General features: G+C 40.8%; 1 protein-coding gene across 4 annotated transcripts in view; it reads right to left on the reverse strand.

The window, feature by feature from the left end:
* Positions 1-20,454, reverse strand: part of PXDN (peroxidasin) — a 99,042-nt gene that overhangs the window by 37,768 nt on the left and 40,820 nt on the right. For all 4 annotated transcript variants that reach the window (XR_013226497.1, XR_013226498.1, XM_077309873.1 and 1 more), the window contains exons 4-9: positions 19,665-19,736; positions 11,486-11,557; positions 9,072-9,143; positions 3,062-3,231; positions 1,705-1,822; positions 1,083-1,252 (exon numbers count right to left, since the gene is read on the reverse strand). Coding sequence is in view for 2 of the 4 variants with exons in the window: in XM_077309873.1 (XP_077165988.1) it covers positions 1,083-1,252; positions 1,705-1,822; positions 3,062-3,231; positions 9,072-9,143; positions 11,486-11,557; positions 19,665-19,736 (674 nt within the window). In the remaining 2 variants the exon portion in view is untranslated. The remainder of the gene's footprint in view (positions 1-1,082; positions 1,253-1,704; positions 1,823-3,061; positions 3,232-9,071; positions 9,144-11,485; positions 11,558-19,664; positions 19,737-20,454) is intronic.

The raw sequence follows: 20,454 nt of genomic DNA on the forward strand, positions 1-20,454 counted from the left end.
AGGTTGAGAGGTATGCTGCTGATGCCAGAATATATCTAGATTTATCAGGATAGAAAGATAGGAGACCTTTCTATGTCCAATTGGCTTCCAATATACATCTCTTGATTTAACCAATAAGAAACTGAGGAGAAAACCCCAACCTCTCCAGTTTACTTTTAGTGGCCACTTTACATGATGTCTGAAAGTCATCCATTAAAATCAGAGGTGACAGGCCATGCAATTTATAACTCAGTCTGTGCCAAAGGAGGACAGAAGAAATCATAATCCTGTCCTCTACCTTCATCATCCCAGGTTCAAGGTGCAGCAGGGAGTTTGGCACACAAGGGAGTTGCAATAGCGCCATGAGGAATTTGGCTTGCACCCTTTCCAGAAGAAAAATGTCAGAGGCTGAAAGTCCAAGAAAGGTCCCATATAAACAGAAAAGAAAGGTCCCATATAAAAGATGGGCCAAAGTTTTGGCAAGGAGTAATTTCAGGGCAGAATGTCCATGGGGTCGCGATGGGTCGGACACGACTTCGCACATAACAACAACAATTTCAGGGCTACAGGTACAAAGAACCCACCATTAATAGGAAAAAATTATGGTATTAGCAGACTTCCAGCCTATCTCAGCAGCATACTCACAATGTTCAATCCTGACTCTGAAGCTTATAAAACCACCCCAAGTACTTAAATTTAGTGACTTCTTCAATTGGGCTCTGAGCCATTTAAACCGCCCCCCTTTCCATGGGCCTCACAACTGACAGAGATAGCTGCAAGCTATTTCACCATTCCCCCTTTGCTTTCCCCTGCTTTTAACTGGACCGGTTCATTTTGGGGAAGGGGGGTTGTGGGGCTTGGTTTGGGAACACCCTGACTCTCAACCCCCAAGCTAGAATTTTTCAGTTCATGCCCATTCCTACTTGTAAATATATTTACAATGAAGACCTTTGTCAGGCTTCTTCATATACTTTGATCACCTTTGTTCTATATTTGCATTAGACATACTATAAATATAATGCTGTTTTACAACTTCAGCAAGTGGCATGGAACCAGGAGCAGTCCTCTCCCATAAATTTTGGCATTGACAGAAATCTGCATACCTGGTGAGCCAAAGTAGCGCAGAGTGACTTCTTGAGTTTTCACTTCGCCAGCCACATTCTTTGCCATGCACTGGTAAATCCCTTGGTCGGTTTCTTGTGTATTCTGAATCATCAGGGTGCCATCATCAAGCAAATTTAAACGGGAATCTGCTTTCATACTAAGCTCGTTGCTAAAAAACAAACATCTGAAGTAGTACAACTTTTAACTTACAAGTATACTTCATATTTCCATTGAAGTAAATTAACAGTATATTGATTATTACTAACAAATATGAACACAGTCGTTTTTTTTACAATGTTGTGTGTGTGTTTCATGCACATTACTGTCCAGAGTTGACCTTGTTTTATTGTCTCTCTCTCTCTGAAACATACCCCCTTCTAATGCGAATATAAATTTATCAGCCTAATGGATAAATACTCCATGAATCTAGTGAAAAGAGTTGTGATTCATGAAAGTTTGTGTTGAAATAAGCTGCGTTACTCTTTTAAAACTCTATTTTCCATCGGGAATATAAAAGTAAGCATGCATATGAACAGCTCTTGAAACCTGAAGACTGTCCAAAAACATTTTCACTAGTCTGAGTCTAAAGAGTAAAAGACCATTTTTTTAAAGCCATCTTACTTGTTCCGAAGCCAAATAATTTCTGGTTTGGGATTGCCTTCCGCTCTGCAAGTGAAGTAAACAGTATTCCCTGAGGTAACATCCACATCCTGAGGCTCTGATGTAATTCTTGGCCTCTCTGTGCCATCAACAAATCACATTAAAAGAAAAAAAGTTTTATAATTTTGATTTTAAAATGAATTCTGGTTATTTTGTCTCTGTTTTGTCATAAAGCATACAAAACTATTACCTATATAAGCTGGCTTTAAAAATGAAGTTCAGACTATAGCAACAGACATAAAACATACCATTAAAAATATTTTGATTTACATTGAGCAAATTTATTGATTCAGAATTTCTTTAATGTTGCCTCCAGGGAACCTGTCATATAAGTGAGTCTATAATACAAAATACTGCATGATAAGCAACGGACATCATTCATCAAGTAATGCAAATTGACAGCTGCTAACATTTTCTCCTCTCAAACAACATATGTGTGGGAAGCACCTATTTGAAAGTGTACAAAGTCTGAAGTCCTTCAGCACCATTTATGCAGGATCCAATTACTATTAATAACATCTGTAAGGATTTTTTTTTTAAAGAAACCCGATGAAGACATGAAGGACATATAGCAACCTGCCAGAAGGTTGACAAAATCCAGGTTTCTGAGTTTCATGCATGTAGCAAAACCAGGATTTTAGATCTCTGGTGGTCCAAGTACATGATGTAACTGATAAAATACATTTTGCTTGGTAGGTCAAAGGTCATGTAGGACTGCTGTAAAGTATCTTGCATTTTCCTCAGTGGTTTTAATTTTAGCCCCATTGTTGTAAGCATGCCTGCTCATAGAGCAGTACATATGAATCTCTGGCAGGTTGCCCAGAATCTCTATTTTGTACATTTACTAGTTGCCTGGCAGCACATGAAAATAAGATAAAGAATACTGGAATAGTTTCCAAACTTTCTAGATATATTATATATTTTACATTGTTGAATTGAAACATTGTCCATTTTTCAACTGTGATACTAATTGTTATACTGGTCTAAATGGCTGTAAATAAACATATTGGATAAAGAATGCTGGTATTATAGTTGGAGTATTCGTCTAGGGTTTTTTTGTCAAGCCAAAGGAGACAACTGTTATGGTTATTACATGATTTTAGAGTTGATTGCCTCACATACCTTCACACTGCAAAATACAGGAACAGAAGCCAGCAGAAAAAGAGAAAGAAATCCCAAAGAAAATATTAAATGCTTTATCAGTATTAAGTACAATTTAATATTAAATGTGCTTCCCATTAAGTTCCCACAGAAACACACACACACATAATGAAAATATGGAAGGAGGTGGATTTCCATCTCTAACAAATAATCTCACCACAGTTGAGTTCTTCTGGGGTTATCGTGGCTACTGATCTTCCCTGGATCCTCCTTGGATATTCACAAGTAGCTGCAGCTTGGGCATTACCAGACTCAGCATATGTCTTCAATAAGTCTGCCAGCCAAAGTATTTCACAGTCACAATGAAGTGCATTTGAATCCAGACGCCTAGGCAAAAAAGAAACTATCACTGTTAATGACATTGTTATTAAATTGTCATAGTGATTAAAAAGAATTTCAATTACTCATAGGATGCATATAAATAATGAAATTATCGGGCCTTTTAAGATTGCAAATGTTTTATATTTTTTAAAAATTTCTTAAACATTTATCAAGTGATATGACCATATATGGTTATGATAACCCCCCGATGGGCCTCGGGGGTGTGGGAAGGGAAACGGGCCTCGGTTGGCCATATACACAGCTATGCTTCCCAATCATATTCTGTGTGATTGTGCCACTTCGAGAAACCAGAGTCTGAAGAATGTTTCAGGATTTTATTAATGGTAAAAAAAGATGAGAAAGGCAGGTCTAGAAATACTAACTTAACTGGTACTAGTGAGATATCAACTGTGACTCTGTCCCAATTTCTGTATGAAGCAGTATTTATATGAATTAAATGTAGGATCTAAAAACAAACCCTAGTATATCTGCACAAAGTATTATTACCTTTGTGGAACACATAAGTTATTGACAGTTGAAAACATTCAGTCACCTGAGAGAATCTGAATATTTTTAAATAATCCTATCTATATACATATGCTTGCATAAATTTTGCTCATGAAATGGCACAACAGGGGGGGGACCCAATAATCATCAATGACACAAATTAACAGGAAAATAATATGACATTATGATAAATGACAGCATGATAAATTAAGAAACTATGTAAGCTTGATTAATAAAAACATAGCAAAAGATCAAATAACCTCTTAAAATATTATTGACTATTTTTATTTACATTATTTATAGACTACTTTTCACTCTGAGACTCATGGTAGATAACATAGCATGTCAAATAAAAACGACAGGATGGGACAATGCTACAACAGTTTGGAATGTAGAAACCTGAAAACAAACAGAAATCTGAAACAGAAAAAAAAACCCAATAGTATTTAAACATACAAAATGATGCAGAAATTACAGAGGGGAAACATACTTACAGCAACAGACAATATATAGGGACATAATTCACAGTCCCTATGCCTTTACCAAAGCATTTTTTCTGAGCCATTTCATTATAGATCAGCCTTAATCGCTTGCATACGAAAGCCTTCATTTATCATTCCATTTTCCTTAAACTGCAAAAAGCCAGAGAAATAGGAGCCTTTCTGACCTCAAAGAGAAGGCCATTTCATGAGATGGGGGTACAACAGAGGATGCAAATGGATCCGTGGTTGATGAATGTCATGCCCCTTTCCCATTCACACAGGGACACCTACCACCCTCTAGTCTAAACCCTTTCTCAGGTTCAAGGTTACAAGTAAGTCAGGGCATCAGAAGTTACCCTTTTTTTCTCTTTTAACATATACAGGATGCCTTGGCCATTTCCATCACAGGTCCTCTCTCTCACTCACAGAGACATCAACAGATAGGGTAGCCCTTTAATAACAGGCTCTCCCTGTTATTCATATGCTGCCACCATTTATTCACACCCTATAATACATATAAAGACTAAGATATTCACATGTATCTTTGTGTGGTGTTTCTTTCCTAGAGACACACAGTCCATGGGGTTAATCAAAATAAGAAGTTAACATCCTTATCCATGGTTCCTCTATATATTTGTGAAACAGCCTGGGGGATGGAACATGTCCAGCTGTCCAAGTTGGAATAGGGCCAATCAGAGTGCAGCCAGCAATGCTGGCTGCACCTTGATTGGCCCTGCCCCTACAGCTCCTTCCCTCCCTCCCTGGACACTAGCTACATTCCTCTCAGACATGCCAGAGACAGAGAGAGACACACAGAACCCTGCCAGACCAAACACAAGCCCTCATTCCCTCCTATCGCTTCTGCTGCAAGGGAGGTAGAAAGAGACACAGAAAGAGCTGCCCCAAGCTGCTGACAGAGATACTGATAAGAGTCGCCCCTGCAGAGACGGAAGGAGACAGAGACAGAGAGAGCTGCACGCCAGCCCTCCTTCGCTCCTACAAACCAGCCCTCATTGCCAGCTATGCCTCCTGCTGCAAGGCACACCGACAGACACGCAGTGAGAAAGAGAGAGAGACACACAGAGAGAGACCTGCACCTCTCGGTGTACCCTGAGTCCTAGCGCCCATTGCATTCCTGTTTGCAATGGGCTTTCTTGCTAGTATATATATGTTAGCATATATATGTGTTAAAATGGACTCCGGGGAATGGTAGAGGACAGGAAGGCCTGGAGGATCATTGTTCATGGGGTTGCGATGGGTCAGACACAACTTCGCAACTAACAACAACAACAAATGTTAAAATGTTTTGCTTCCATTGAACTTTTGAACTGTTTTTCTATTCACTAAATTGGCATCCTTTGAGTACAAATCCATTAGTTGCAGCCCAATCTAAGCTACTCTTTTTCTACAGTTTCACTCAATTAGACACCTTTCTTCTCAGCTCTCTAGCCGCCAATTCCTATCTGCAGTTCTTAATTGCTGTTTCCTAATTTTCTCTCCCTAACTTTGTGCCAGCCGTCATTAGTTGATCTTAGGGAGAGGCAGAACCTACCCTGTCCATCACAGTGATTTTGCCCATCTGCAGGCTAGTACCTGCAGAAGGCCCTGCTCAGATGAGTGAAGTGACTGTGGCAGAGCATAGGGAGACAAATGGTCCTGCAGACATGATGAAACAAAGCCACAAAGGGCTTTGTAAGTGTTAGCCAATATCTGGAATCAAGTATGGTAACTGATGGACAGCCATGATAGGATATGAGTATTATGCATGCTCTGCTTAGCTCCAGATAATAACTGAGCTGTTCGAGGGAAGAACTACGCAGAGTACATTATAACGGTCTAGTCTTGGTGTTACGACACAAATCCAGGTGACCAGAGAGGGTGTGTCAAGTTGGAGGGTCATTCTATGGTACTCCTTTTGGAGTACCATAGGTGCCATTTTGTCCTGTCCTTCATTTAACATCTTTTATGTGCCCTCTAGCCCAGCTTGTCTGGGGGTTTGGGTTACTAGTACCCTACCTGACCCCAGACCACCTAGCCACAGTGTTCCATGTGATGGTCTACGGTAACTGTACATAGGCCTATCCTTACCCCCTAACTAGAAACTACAGCTTATCCACAGTCAATATGCTGATGACACCCCAGCTCATAATGATTGGCTGCCCAGATTCATCCCTAGAATCATTCGCCAGATGCCTGGAAGCAGTGATAAGATGGATCAATGACAGGTCCTGTGGCTGGGTAGGAAAGGACCATGTGAGGAAGTGCATCAACCCTGCCTGGATGGGTATACAGCTTACGATGCAGATCACAAGAGTAGCACGGCTGGCATTTTACCGCTGCTGCCAAGCCAAACTCCTAGCACCCTACTTGGTGGCAAAGCACCTAGTCACAGTGATCCATCCAACAGTTATCTCTACATTGGATTACTCTAACTCTACACAGCCTACACTTAACCAGAAACTACATTTGGTCCAGAATGCAGCAGCCTGGGTCCTCACAGGAACATCGTGAAGGGCCTATATCCAGAGTGTGCTTTAGGAGCTGCCCTGGCTTCTGGTTGAATTCTGGATAAGGTTTAAGGTACTTACCCTTAAGGCCATTTGCACTCTGGGCCCAGTGTACATGAGGGATCGCCTCTCTGCCTATGTCTCCCGAAGATCACTTCCCTCTGCAAATACCAACCAGTTGGTGGTCCCTGGCCCCAAAGAAGTATGTCTGGCCTCAACTAGGGCCAGGATATTTTCAATCCTGACCCCCATTTGGTAGGATGAGATCCCAAAAGAGATCTGGGCCCTGATCGAGCTTGCTCAGTTCTGCAGGGCCTAGAAGATGGAGCTCTTCTGCAAAGCTTTTGATTGGGTCCAAATCTTTAACATCTAAGCCCCCACACATGAAAACACCCTAAACCAGAGAAGATCTAGAGACTTGAAGACTGTATTCGAGTTATAGTGAAAATTGTTAGATGCAGATGTGGTTTTAACTGTTTTTTAAAATAAATGCTGTTATTCAAATTTTAATTCAATAAATTATTTTGTTGTATTGATTACGATTGTTGTACACCACCCTGAGCCAGCTTGCTGGGAGGGCGATATATAAACTGAACAAATAAATAAATATTCAATCCTGGATCACCCAGATCCTAGTCTAAACCTCAAATTACTACACCACACTGGATTTTGTGGAGTGACTGCTGTTGAACTGTAGCCAGCAGCCTACCTGGAAGGGTCATGCAAGCAGTGTTGTAGCAAGTCACATGGTGGTAGCTTTCAGGCCTGCTTCAAATGAGTCCTCCTTCAAGAGCCAGAACAACTTGGGAAAAGACTGGTCACATACTTTACTTTTTACCAACAAAAAACAAAGCTTGAAGGATAGCAGTCCTGTTTCGGTTGCCTTGCAATGACTACTGAGAGCATCTGTTTCCTAAAACCACAGGCATTCCTTTTATCATTTCGAGTTGTTTTTTATTTAAACATCCCATATGTAAGATTTCAGATTTCTCTGTTAAGCTGGAATTTTCCTCAGGTTTGTAGAAAGATATATCTTGTCCGGCCATGACCTCAGTCTCCAGATTTAAGTACTGTATTTGCCGGCGTATAAGACGACTTGGCGTATAAGACGACCCCCCAACATTTCCACTCAAAATATAGAGTTTGTTACATTACATTACAGTACTATGGGCAGCTATGTCTATCCCAACTGAAGTGCACCCGGCCTATAGGACAACCCCCCCACTTGGAGGCATGCTTTTCAGGGGGGAAAAGTAGTCTTATACGCCAGCAAATACTGTAACTTAACCTTTTGACATAGTAAGCATAACTGTAGCTTCTTTATCTTTGTTCCCTTTTCTGGTATTGTTTCCTTGTAGTGTAGTTTCCTTCCAGTGCAATGAAGCATGGTGGTCTTGGTAGAACTGACATTGCAACTCATAGTGCTAGTACTTTAGTAATCCCACACATCCTGTATTGATTGCACTCATAAAAATGTTAACAGGAATCAATGCAAACTGTTGGTCTGAACTCTTCCATGGCTGTCTTCAGAGAACTGCTGTATCTGTAGGAGGCTAAAATGTAATCCTCAGTTTTCTGATGTTATCTTGAAGATTACAACCTTCTTTCTGCAGACTAAACAATCATAGCTTCTTTAATCTTGTTTCCTACTGACTGCTTTGTGTACAGATTCCTTTCATCATTTTATTATCCTTTGTGGCATGTTTGAAGAACTGAACAGGGCACAAATACAATGGGTTGGATCCAGACAGCTTTTTAAACCCAGTCTTGCTGAATTTTCCATACTACAGGAGAATGGTACACATTGTTTTTATACATGCAGGTCCCATGATCACAGAATGGACTGCCAAAAGAGGGGGTCCTTCCTTCAGTTTTTATTAGTAGAAAAGCTGTTGGTCAACCCAGTAGTTTTTGCCACTTGGCTTTTGTGCCCTTGTATTAATACGAAGGAAAGCAGGGAAAGGTGAGTATATGAGGAGCAAAAGAGGAGATAGTGTGGGGAAGGGAATACAGGGGACTTCCCACTGCACAACTGAATCCTGCTCAGCCAGCACCACATATCTGTGCAAGAGACTTCCCAGGGAAAGGCTACCAGGAGGAGGGAAGGAGGAAAGTTGAAGGCAGAAGAACAGATAAAGGTGAGTTGGCATATGAGTGGGAAGGGGAAAAGGATGCATGGGAAAGGGAGAGGCCATGGGAGTTGGCAGGAAAGGGAAATAGTGGGGGAGGGTAACTGGAATGCCCCACAAATCTTTGCAGGTCCCTCACTTGTAATAGTATAAAAATTGCAAAGCAAAGTGGGGTAACAATTGAAACGCACATTTTAGGAGGGGAAGGGGATCTTACTTACAGTCTTTTCATAGATTCCAAATGACTAAATGTTCCAGGAGTTAAATGTGATATTCTGTTGTTATGTAAAAATCTGTGGAAATATTGAATTTATAAATAAAGGCTTCTTTTTTTTATTAGGCTCCCCTCTCCACATACATGCTAATATTTTCCCTCTTTATTTCTTTTTAAAACAAACTCTTATGAAAATACAGGTCAAGAACATTCCATGCATAATTTATTCAGATTGTAACCTTTAAACTGTTAGATATATTAGGAGAAATTATGTATAGTGAGATTCTAATAGGGTTTTTAATCTGATTTCTTCTGAATAGCATATGGACCATAAGGAAGACTGACTGACTGAAAACAGTTTTGCACTTACCTGTTGCTGTTATTCACCAAGTGCTCTTGTGCCCGGGCAAAAAACAGGTTTGCACACTCACAGGCCTGCTGCAGAGGATGAATGCCCAAAGCTTAGAAGATTCTAGAGCCTAGGACTGCTGCCCCCTCCCCTCCGTGTCACCCCTAGCATTTTCCACCTGATTGAACACATGACAGAACCTGACTGAGTACTAAGCATCTGAATCCCAGAGTCAGGGAGTAACATCAGGAGGCCTTAGCCTCTATGCCCTGCTGTTAGCTGCACAGATAAGCTTGTTGACCACTGTGTGAAACAGAAACCTGCACTAGATATTGGCCTGATTCAGCAAAGTTCTTCTTACCTTCTTGTGAGGGTAGGGGGAATACCATTCCCTCCATTTTTCGTTCACTGCCATGATGAGTCAAAGAGTCAAACCTTACAGAAGGGAAAGGAGGGAGGGATCTGTGCCTACACAAAAGACCACTTGATGAACAACAGTTATAGGTAAGTGTGACACTGTTTTCATCATCGTGACTTCTGTGCAGTCCCACATGGGAGCGTAGCAAGCTCATTTATTGAGTAGGTCCATGGGTGCTGATCATCAAAAGACTGATTACAGCATTGCTTTTCACACAGCCGACTCATTTTTTGAGTCTATATTAATGGAATAGTGTTTGATTATCATCGAGGGCATTGACTAGGTCACTATTTTGCAGATGTCACCAAACAAAAGCCTAGTGAAGACGGCTGTTTAAGAGGCCTGGACTCTTATGGAGTGAACTTTCAGTGGAATCAGACATGGCACACCTGATTGTTAGCTATTTTAATAGCAACTACAAATCTGGACGATGTCTGAGCTGATTTACCCTTGATTTACCCCTAACATCAAGGGCGTGTAATATAATGTGGCGGCTGGAGAGCAGAAGAAAACCAGAAGAGTGATGTCCTGAGTTAAGTGGAACCAGACTATTTTTGCTAAAAAGTAGGCTAGGTCACAGAATCACTTTGTCTGCAAGGAATTTTTTGAATGGAGGAGTCACTACTGAGGGTAACTCCCACTCTACATGCTGACAACTAGAAAGGCTGTCTTGTATGACAGAAAGGACACAACAGACTTTGCCATAGGCTCAAAAGGTTTTTACATAAGCCTACATAAGCCTTGCCAAATCCGAAGACAAACACTATCTCAGAACTGGAAGAGCAGAGGAGAAAAATTGAGCAAATCTTTTAGAAACTTTTAAAATTTCATTGCCAAAAATACTGTGGTACCCCACCTCTGTCACATGATTGATCAGGTGGAAAACACTGGGCATGAGATGGAGGGGAGGGGGGGGAGTGCTCCCAGGCTCTAGAATCTTCTAAGCTTTGGAAATTTGTCTTCTGTGTCAGGCATCCAAGAAGCAGACCCCAAGTGCACAGAAGGCACAACAATGAACAAACTATTATTCATGCTACACACAACTATATATGTTTAAAAAGGGACCTAAAGTCCTCCTGATAGATAGGCACACAAGACGCTCTTGCAGATTAACAGCACCATCCTATTGTAGCTTTTAAAATGTGACATTGCTTAGGATGGCACTGTAAATATATAATGAATGGAGATACAAAGCTAAGCCCTATGCATATTTACCTATTGGAGCTTTCCCTCGTGTAATTGCAGCGTTATAATGTCATTTCTACATACTACCCAGCCTACTAAAATGCTGGTCCAAATACCCAGTGACTGGTTTACCAAAAAAAAAGAAGGTACCAAACAGCATGATGGATTGATCCACAGCCACCATTTTGTACTTTATTTATTTATTTTATTTATTTATTTAGATTTTTATATCGCCCTTCCCTACGACGCTGGGTGGTTTACATAAAACATTTTAGAACGTTTACATAGAACATGACAGTTCTACAGTTACCATCTACACTGATCCTATTAGTTCCTGTGTTTTGGACTAAAAAGTATCATTATGGGGACTTCCCACTGTTTATATGGACCTTAGAATAATCAAATTGCCTGGCACCCCAAAAATCTGCCAAGAGCAGTTTAAGAGGGTTTAAATTAAAAAACAACTTACAATCTTTCAAGTTTGGGCAGATGGGTAAATGATTCTGGTTCCAAGGTTTCAATCTGATTAAAGTGCAGATACCTGTAAAAGTGTTAGAAAAAATATATATAACACAGAAAGAGCACTTTAAAAGAAAAAAATCATGCAAAAATCACTTCAAGTCTGGTTTTCCAATCTCTATGTGAAAAGCAACAGCCAAAATTCAAAAATAACAAAAAACCCTGGAACTTCCATTTCAGACAGGATATATACATGGTAGCATAAATTCTCTGATCCCTGGGGAATAGAAGAAATTTAATGAAAAGACTACAATTACTGATCATCTATCAATTTAAGATAAGTATTTATGGGGAAATATTTTTATTTGTTAAAGATTAAATAGTACATATCTCTACAACACTTAATGTATTTGTATCGAGTAAAATATGTTCATTAGATAGCATGTGACTTTGTTTATAAAACAGAGTTGTTTTTTTCTTAATCTGGTCATGCATTTAAATTCACCAGATTTTATCTCATGTTACTAACAACATGGTACCATCCATAAATACTAGGAATAAAAGCTGTAAAGCTATCCCAGTGAAAGCAGTGATTTTGATTCCTAAGTAAACATATATAGGTTTTTTCTATAAATTAATGATATGCAAATTCATTGGAAAATAAAAGCAGTATATGCTTCTTTTTTAAAGCTCCTAAAATATATGTTATTTATAATCTGCCTTTCTTACTGAGACTCACTGCAGATTACATAGTGTAAATAAAAACAATTAACAGGTTGGGACATGAAATAAAGGCAATAAAAATTTGCCTTGCAATAATATCAAGCAGAAATCTGAAAGAGTTGAAAAAACCTGGGGCAAAGCATCACCATTAGTACAATACATTAAACGATGCAGAAAATACATTGTAGGACCATTTCTATAGCAATAGCTAGTATGGATGATACACAGTAATATAGTCTACCTTTCTCCTTTACCAAAGCATTTTTCTGAACCATGTTGTTTCAGTATATCCCTATTACCTGTGAAAAAAATGACTTCCTAAATAATCCAGTTTTGCACATTTTGCAGAAAGCCAGAGAAGTCGCAGCCATCCTGACCTTGTCAAGCAGGCCTTTACATAGGGTGGGGTGTGGAATATACATGTATGGGCTGCTGTTGCGTTTGTCCATTTTCAGGGTGGTACCTTCAGAAGCTCTGACTTGACAGCCAGGGCTAGCCCAATCTCATCAGATCTTGGAAGTTAGGCAGGGTCAGACAATCACCAAGAAAGTCTAGGGTTGCTATGCAGATAGAGGCAATGGCAAACCACCTCTGAATGTCTCTTGCCTTGAAAAGCCTAAGGAGTCACCATAAATCAGCTGTGACTATGACATTTTCCACCACTACCACCACCACCACCACCACCACCACCACCACCACCACCACCTGCAGAAGGCCCTACCCAGATGAGCAAAATTGTAAAAGCAGATCATAGGAGTAGAGTTTCTGTAGATATGAGGGACCAAGGCCATGAAGAAAGATAAGCTAGAAATACTTGGACCAATAACTAATTGGATTAAATATATGTCAATACCACAGATCCTGCTTTAAAATCTCTGATAAAAATCTCTTCCTTGGAGGTTTAAGATGATCAACCTGTGCCTCTGGCTATTGTAATAATTATGATAGTCTGGCCATCTGAAGCTTACATTTTCTAGTGGAATGTCTTTGTGTGAAATAGGTTGCAGAGTGAGCCGCACAAGGTAGGTATCAGGGCCAAGGGGGCTACTGGTGCCCAGAGATCTTAGAGATCTAATCAGTAAAAGCTTGAAAACATGTGCACCACAATGAACCTGGGTTCCCTGCTACATGAAGATTTCTGAAGCAATCTTTCATTTCTGGCTGTGAGAAGCACCCCAGTGAGAAGTGACAAATTGGTTCTTGCTTACTTTCACAATGAGATCAAAGGGAAAATGATGGTTGGTTAGGTTTGTCACCCTCCAGTCAAGGGCTGAAGATCTCCCAGAATTACAACTGATCTGGATGGTGTGAAAGAGACATTATACTTCAGTGAGGTTTCTCCCCAAACCTCCAGGAATATTCCAAGCTGAAGTTGGCAACCATAAGATAGGAGCTTCTGGTGATGCTTAGCCAATGTTTATCTTAAACATTTAAAGCTGCCATTGCTCCAAACTTAGGGCTCCCAATATAACAGACCCGGATTCAGACACCACCCTGCCCTGTTTGAACAACGAGATATTTTAGACATATGGATCTGATTGGATTCCTGAATGCTCTGCAGCAGTGGTCCCCAACCTTTTTTCGGCTGGGGACCGGCAGGGTGACGGCCACGGCCGCGCATTGCGCATGTGCGGCTGGGCCGTGCATGCGCACATGCGCGCTGCACGGCCGAAATTGCGCAAGCGCGGCACTTTCGGCGCGGCCCTGATTCCCTCTTCCCCCCTCCCGCAGTAAGAAGCTTCCCGGGCCGCAAGCTTGCGGCCTGGGAAGTTTTTTACTGCAGGGGGGGCGGGGAGAGGGAACTGCGGCCCGGTGCCCTGGCCTTCGCAGCCCGGCACCAGGCCGCAGACCGCAGGTTGGGGACCACTGCTCTGCAGGACCCAATGCCTCCCGGCAACTTGTTGGCAGCACCAGTGGAGGACTAGCAGTCCCACTTGGCCATTGCCATTGATGAGGGTAACTCCCACTCTACATGCTGACAACTAGAAAGGCTGTCTTGTATGACAGAAAGGACACAACAGACTTTGCCATAGGCTCAAAAGATTTTTACATAAGCCTACATCTTCGCCAGGTGAAGCTACTTGCACCCTACCTGTCCCTGGAACACCTGGCCATGGTGATCCATGTGATGGTCACCCCCAGGATTGACTTCTGTAACTCAATCTATGTGGACCTTCCCTTGTCCTTGACCCAGAAATTGCAATAGGTGCAAAATGCAGTCATTAGAGTCCTCACAGAGCCCTGGAAAGCCCACATCCAGCTTGTGCTGGGGCAGCTGCATTGGTTGTCAGTTACAGCCCAGATCAAGTTCAAGGTGTTGGTGTTAACCTTCAAGGCCCTTCGTGGTCTGGGACCCACATACCTAAGGAACAGCCTGTCATTTTATGCTACCCACAGAGCCTTGCACTCTGCGAATACTAATGTGTTGGTGGTTCCTGGCTCTCAAGGGGGTTTGCCTGGTATCGACCAGGGTCAGGGCCTTTTCTGACCTGGTGGAATAACCTCCCGGAAGAGGTGAGGGCCCAGCAGGAGCTTTCACAATTTTGCAGGGCCTATGAGATGGAGTCATTCCGCCAGGTCTTTGGCTGAGGCCAATGCGTGGTAAATCTAGGGGCCTCTCCATAGTTAAGAGCAACTATCACTCCCAGCATTAAATTCTTCTCCATCCAGGGAGTCCTACCTTCTCATGAGGTGGCCAAAGTATTTGAGTTTCATCTTCAGGATCTGGCCTTCTGAGGAGCAGTCAGGGCTGATCCCCTCTAGGACTGACCGGTTTGTTCGCCTTGCAGTCCAAGGGACTCACAAGAGTCTTCTTCAGCACAAGAGTTCAAAAGCCTCGATTCTTTGACGCTCGGCCTTCCTTATGGTCCAACTTTCACAGCCATACATTGCAACTGGGAATACCATAGCCTTGACTAAATGCACTTTTGTTGGCAGGGTGATGTCTCTGCTTTTTAGGATGCTGTCTAGATTTGCCATAGCTTTCCTCCCCAGGAGCAAACGTTTAATTTCTTTGCTGCAATCCCCATCTGGGGATTACATTTTATCAATTTCAGGGTTCTCTTCCTAGCATTTTCACTTTAATATCTGGTAACAGGACTGGAGATAACTTTTGTGCATTTATCGTAATAACTGAAGTAGAAACACTGTTCTTACAAGTGCTAAGAAGAAGAGTTGAAGAAGAGTTGGTTCTTATATGCCGGTTTTCTCTACCCGAAGGAGGCTCAACGCGGCTTAAAGTTGCCTTTCCTTTCTTCTCCCCACAACGGACACCTTGTGAGGTGGGTGAGGCTAAGAGAGCCCTGATGTTATTGCTCGGTCAGAACAGCTTTATCAGAACCCCTAACAGATAACCAGCTAGAGTTGGCAACCTCCACTCCAGTAGATGCAGGGGGTGGGTCCAGTTGCACTGGCGCCAATGCTATGCCACTTCCAGCACAAAACCAGAAGTGACTTCATCATTCCACATTGATACTACAGATACAAAACTGGAAGTGACATCACATCAATGCTGGCCGCCCCTCCCATCTTCCCCTGGCAGTGGCATTGAACGGGGATACCTGTCAAAGATTTTAAAATATCAGGTTTCCAGTCTAACATCTTGGTCTACGTCTCATTAACAAACACGTGGTAAATCTGTGTCTGCAGAATACCTCTTCATATAGCCATTTGGACTCATACATCAAGTATTTTACTAAACAACTTTATCACCTTCACAAGAACAAGGTATCTGGGAGAAGTGTTTTCAGCTATTCTTACAGACTTATTATTTCCCTATTTTTCCATAAGGAAATTTTCCATTTAATAAACTGTCACCTGCAGTCTTCATTTTATATATTTTAGAGAACTCTTAATTCAACACTGATTAGATCGTAAATCAATATATTCATAAAATACGTCATAACAATTGATCAAAAATGTGTTATCTTTTTGATCTGGCAAAATCCTCTTAGAAACAGAATACCCTATTGAATTAATTTTACAATAAGGGGTGTTATCACACTTCACAAATTTGCTGGTACAGGATCTCCATTTGAGTTTCTTTCCCTTTTTCACCTCTTTTTATTTCCTTGTTCTAAACTATTCCAATAAAAAGCATTGTTCTCAATACTATTTGTGAATCAATAAATAACCATTGCCTATGTATATGTATTGCATATGCATGTATTAATGAAGTTTAATGTATATATAAATTACATGTGTGTAAAAATAAATGATGTTTTCAAACAATGCCCTTTCTTGAGTTTTCTTTTTGTTTATTTCATTCCAAGGACGTCAGCCAGAATGTTACAAGTAAAATAATTCACCCATAATCATACAATACCTCTTTTCTTTTAAGTACAATTACTCTCAATATGTTTGTTTCATCACCCATGAACACAAATACCAAAAGTCAAACTAAAATATTGTAATATAAACATCCACCATCTCTCTTATCTTACACCTGGTTATAAAGTAAAGCTACTTGAATGTAGTAATTGGAACTTTGTCCTTTTTGACCAGGATCTCCATACCATTTTGAGCTGCTGACCAATTTATATGACTACTTATATTGAGGTAAAGTATAAATCAACTGTATATAAGATACGAGCTTCAAAGCTCGTTCCTAAGAACGGGCCTTGAAAGGGTCCCCTCTCATGGTCCCTGGCCAGACAACTTAAGGTGGCTTTGGGCCGCAGCTGCAGCCAGATAAAGTGTGTGTGTGTGTGTGTGGGGGGGGGGGCTGGCCAGCTCGTTAGCAGGCCCAGGATAGAACTCCTTAGCAGGCAGTCAGCAGGCTGTCATTACCAGGCCCTGCTTAGCAGGCCCTTGTTAGCAGGCCAAGCCTAGCAGGCCGGGAGGCCATAATTAACAGGCCCAGCCTAGCAGGCTGGGAGGCCCTCATTAGCAGGCCCTCCACCACTACTCTTTGCCCAGGGCCCTCTCCCTTTACCTGCTGCTGGCTCTAGGCACTGAGGTGCGTCTGAGAGCAAAGAGGCTAGAGTCCAGGGTCGGAGGGCATGAGCTGCAGGAGCAGGGCCAATCAGGGTGCAGCCAGCTGCACGCTGATTAGCCCTATTCCAACTTGGACAGCCGGACACGTTCCACCCCCCAGGCTGTTTCACAAATATATAGAGAAACCATGGATAAGGATATGCTGGATGTTAAAATACAATATTTTAGTTTGATTGTTGGTATTTGTGTGTATAAATTGTGAAACATACTGAGATTAATTGTACTTAAAAGAAGAGAGGTATGGTATGAATATGGATGAATTATTTCACTTGTAACAAAACTTAAGATTATTTATTAATTTTGATTGTTTACAATTCAGGAGGTCACTGAGGAAAAGATAGCAGAAAATTGATTGTACTGGAAAACTGTTCTTGCTGCCGTCCTTGGTATGAAATAAACTAAAAGAAAATTCAAGAAAGGACATTGTTTGAAAACATTCTTTATTGTTGCTTAATGCCATAGGGATAGGTCTTTTTTTTCTTGCTCTGATTTATCTGAGTCTGTCCTGTTTTATCCTATCGCCTCAAATGTAGGAGCAAATCTTATTCCTTTCCTCCTTTTAAATTCTACACATGCAATCTGAAAGCTTCATTATGCAAATTTTAAAAAGACAGAGTTCTCCCAACAACCCAGGATAAAAACAACACAAATATTTATTTAACTGCAACAGAATGTCACACATAGGTCTTCTCTTCTACAACCACGCATCACTATGAGCAAAATGTTCAGAATCCCATCAGAGAGCATAGGTAATGGAATTGATAGTCTCAAGGCTGTCTTTAAACAAATGTTGACAGGCATAACAGATACTTAGCCAACTAAGTCAAAGGAACAATCTATTTACTACACTAAAGAATTTTACCACAGAGTTTTAGAAATGCTACCTCTGAAGCAGTTACAAAAACCTGAGGCAGCTGTAGCAGATTTGGAATGCAACTATTCAGAATTGTATTTTTTAACAACAAATACAAACATTAGTAGTTTGACAGCATGTGTCAAGAGTTGTTGGCAAGAGTTCTTGGTGAATTCAAATCCAGTTACTGCAATGTTTCAATAGGCCTGCTGTCCTCCAGGGGGGACCTGGAGATCACCCAGAATTACAACTGATCTCCAGGCTAGAGAGAATAGTTTCCCGAAAGAAAATGGCTGCTTTGGAGGGTGGACATATATTTCATTACATCCTGCTATGGCCCCCGTCCCTAGGTTCCACACTCAAATTTCCAGGAATGCCCCAACCAATAGTTGGCAACTAAATACATGTAATATACTCTATGATTACTGAATGATAGAGCATCCTCCAGCAGTGGCTATGTTCATTATATCCTACTTACAAAAAAAATCACAAGGGGTTGCTGCCCACAGTTGGGATCCAAGGACCCATCCAATCCAACAAAGTATATAGTGCATAAATACAGATTACCTCCACCCCACCCCATTATTCTGAAGTGTTTCTATGAAGACATGGTGTAAGCCAACAATGGCTTTATGTGAGGTAATTTCCCCACAACCTGTCCAACGCACTTTAAAATGTCTTTGCATTCTCTGTGTAGCTTTTATGACTTATTGTAACATGTTATGAGCAGATATTATCAGGTATAGCTACAACATATTTAGCATATGTGTAAAATGTGTTAAATAAACTCAGTCCCATTTCATGAAACCTTTCAGTAAATGATGTGCTTCTTAAAGGATAACAGACTTTAAAGTGCTAAGAGTCTGATTTTCCCTAAAAGCTAACTGAAGGCATCCTGTTATGGGACTTTATCATGTAGAAAACACATAGGGTTTTTCTCATTTGAAAGACCACCCCCAAACAAATTTTACTTCATGTACACATTTCACAGGAAGTCTTCTACCTGATATTTATTTAGAAAATGAATTTGCTGCCCCTCCCCAAAAGGAGCAAAAATATAATATCATAAAACAACATGAAAAATAATATTAAAAAAGCAAAACAAAAACTGAGAGTCCATAATAGGCAGGGGGGGGGGGGAATCCTAAACCGGTATTTGGCAACTTAAAATAGTAGCTATAAAAGAGACCTAAGGCTAAAAGTAGGCCATAAGTATAACCAATGGAAAGATGGAACACTTCAAAGTAATCAAGTGCACAGCTTTGATAGCCCTTAGTTACCTTGTTGAGATTAAAAGAGATTATATTAACATCACCCCAACTCTAGCAGAACTGGAACCTAATACACACAATTCAATGTGTGTTTAATCATGCCTGCTCTTCAAAGTCATTATAAAGAGAGATGAGATTCTTGAAATGTAAACAAGAAACACAGTATGAACATTGAAAGAATTTGACAAACGTGTTTTCTACGTTCCAATGAGTGCGACCCACATTGGACTAAAAACCCATTCCGTGCAGACATGCAAGGCATGCAGGTCAGAAATGTTGACCAAAACGTGCACTTCTCCTCTGAGGCAACCAAGCAGATGACAGCACAGAAGAGAAAAGGCACTTACAGTTGTTCTAGAGAGGCAAGTCCTTTAAATGCTTGCCTGTCAATTGACTGGATTTCATTCTTGTACAAATAGCTGAAACAAGAAACAATCAGTAATATTAGTATACACAAACAAGACCAACATTAATGTGGGAAGGAATTAAAGTGACACATTGATGAGGACAGTTTTCCAAATACACATTAAAAGGCAACAAAACAAGACATGTATACATACACACCAAAAAAAAAAAAAGACTTATTTGAGAATCTGTCAGTCCTGTCCTCTTAGACAAAAATAAAAGCTGGAAATCCAGCAGGTCAAATTACACATCAGATGATTTTCTGTTCTGTTTCAAAAACAGAATTCATCAGTAGTCACCTTCCCAGGCCAGAGGAGCAAGAAGATCAGACCCCCATATGACTGTGGTAGTCACAACAGAATACAATGATTTATCACAACACATGAACACATGAAGCTGCCTGATATTGTGCATCTGACCACTGTCTGACCGGGGAAATACTGTCTACTCAGGGTGGCAACAGCTCCCCTAGGTCTCAGGTGTTTGGGTCATCTGGGTCATACATATTGCAGTCCATTTCAGCAAGATTCAGAACACATTTTACCTCACCCAAAGCAATTCTACTCTTTTCTCCCCAGAGTATTACTAGGGCAAACATTTAGATTCAAACAAAAGTAGCACCAAAATATATATATTTAAATATTTCATATGATTAAATAACTGTTGAGGCTATAGGTTACGAAGCAGAACAACAAAAAAAGTATTACTCAGAAAAATTTATCTAGCTCACCA

Source organism: Paroedura picta, chromosome 1 (assembly GCF_049243985.1).
Source record: "Paroedura picta isolate Pp20150507F chromosome 1, Ppicta_v3.0, whole genome shotgun sequence".
NCBI lineage: Eukaryota > Metazoa > Chordata > Lepidosauria > Squamata > Gekkonidae > Paroedura > Paroedura picta.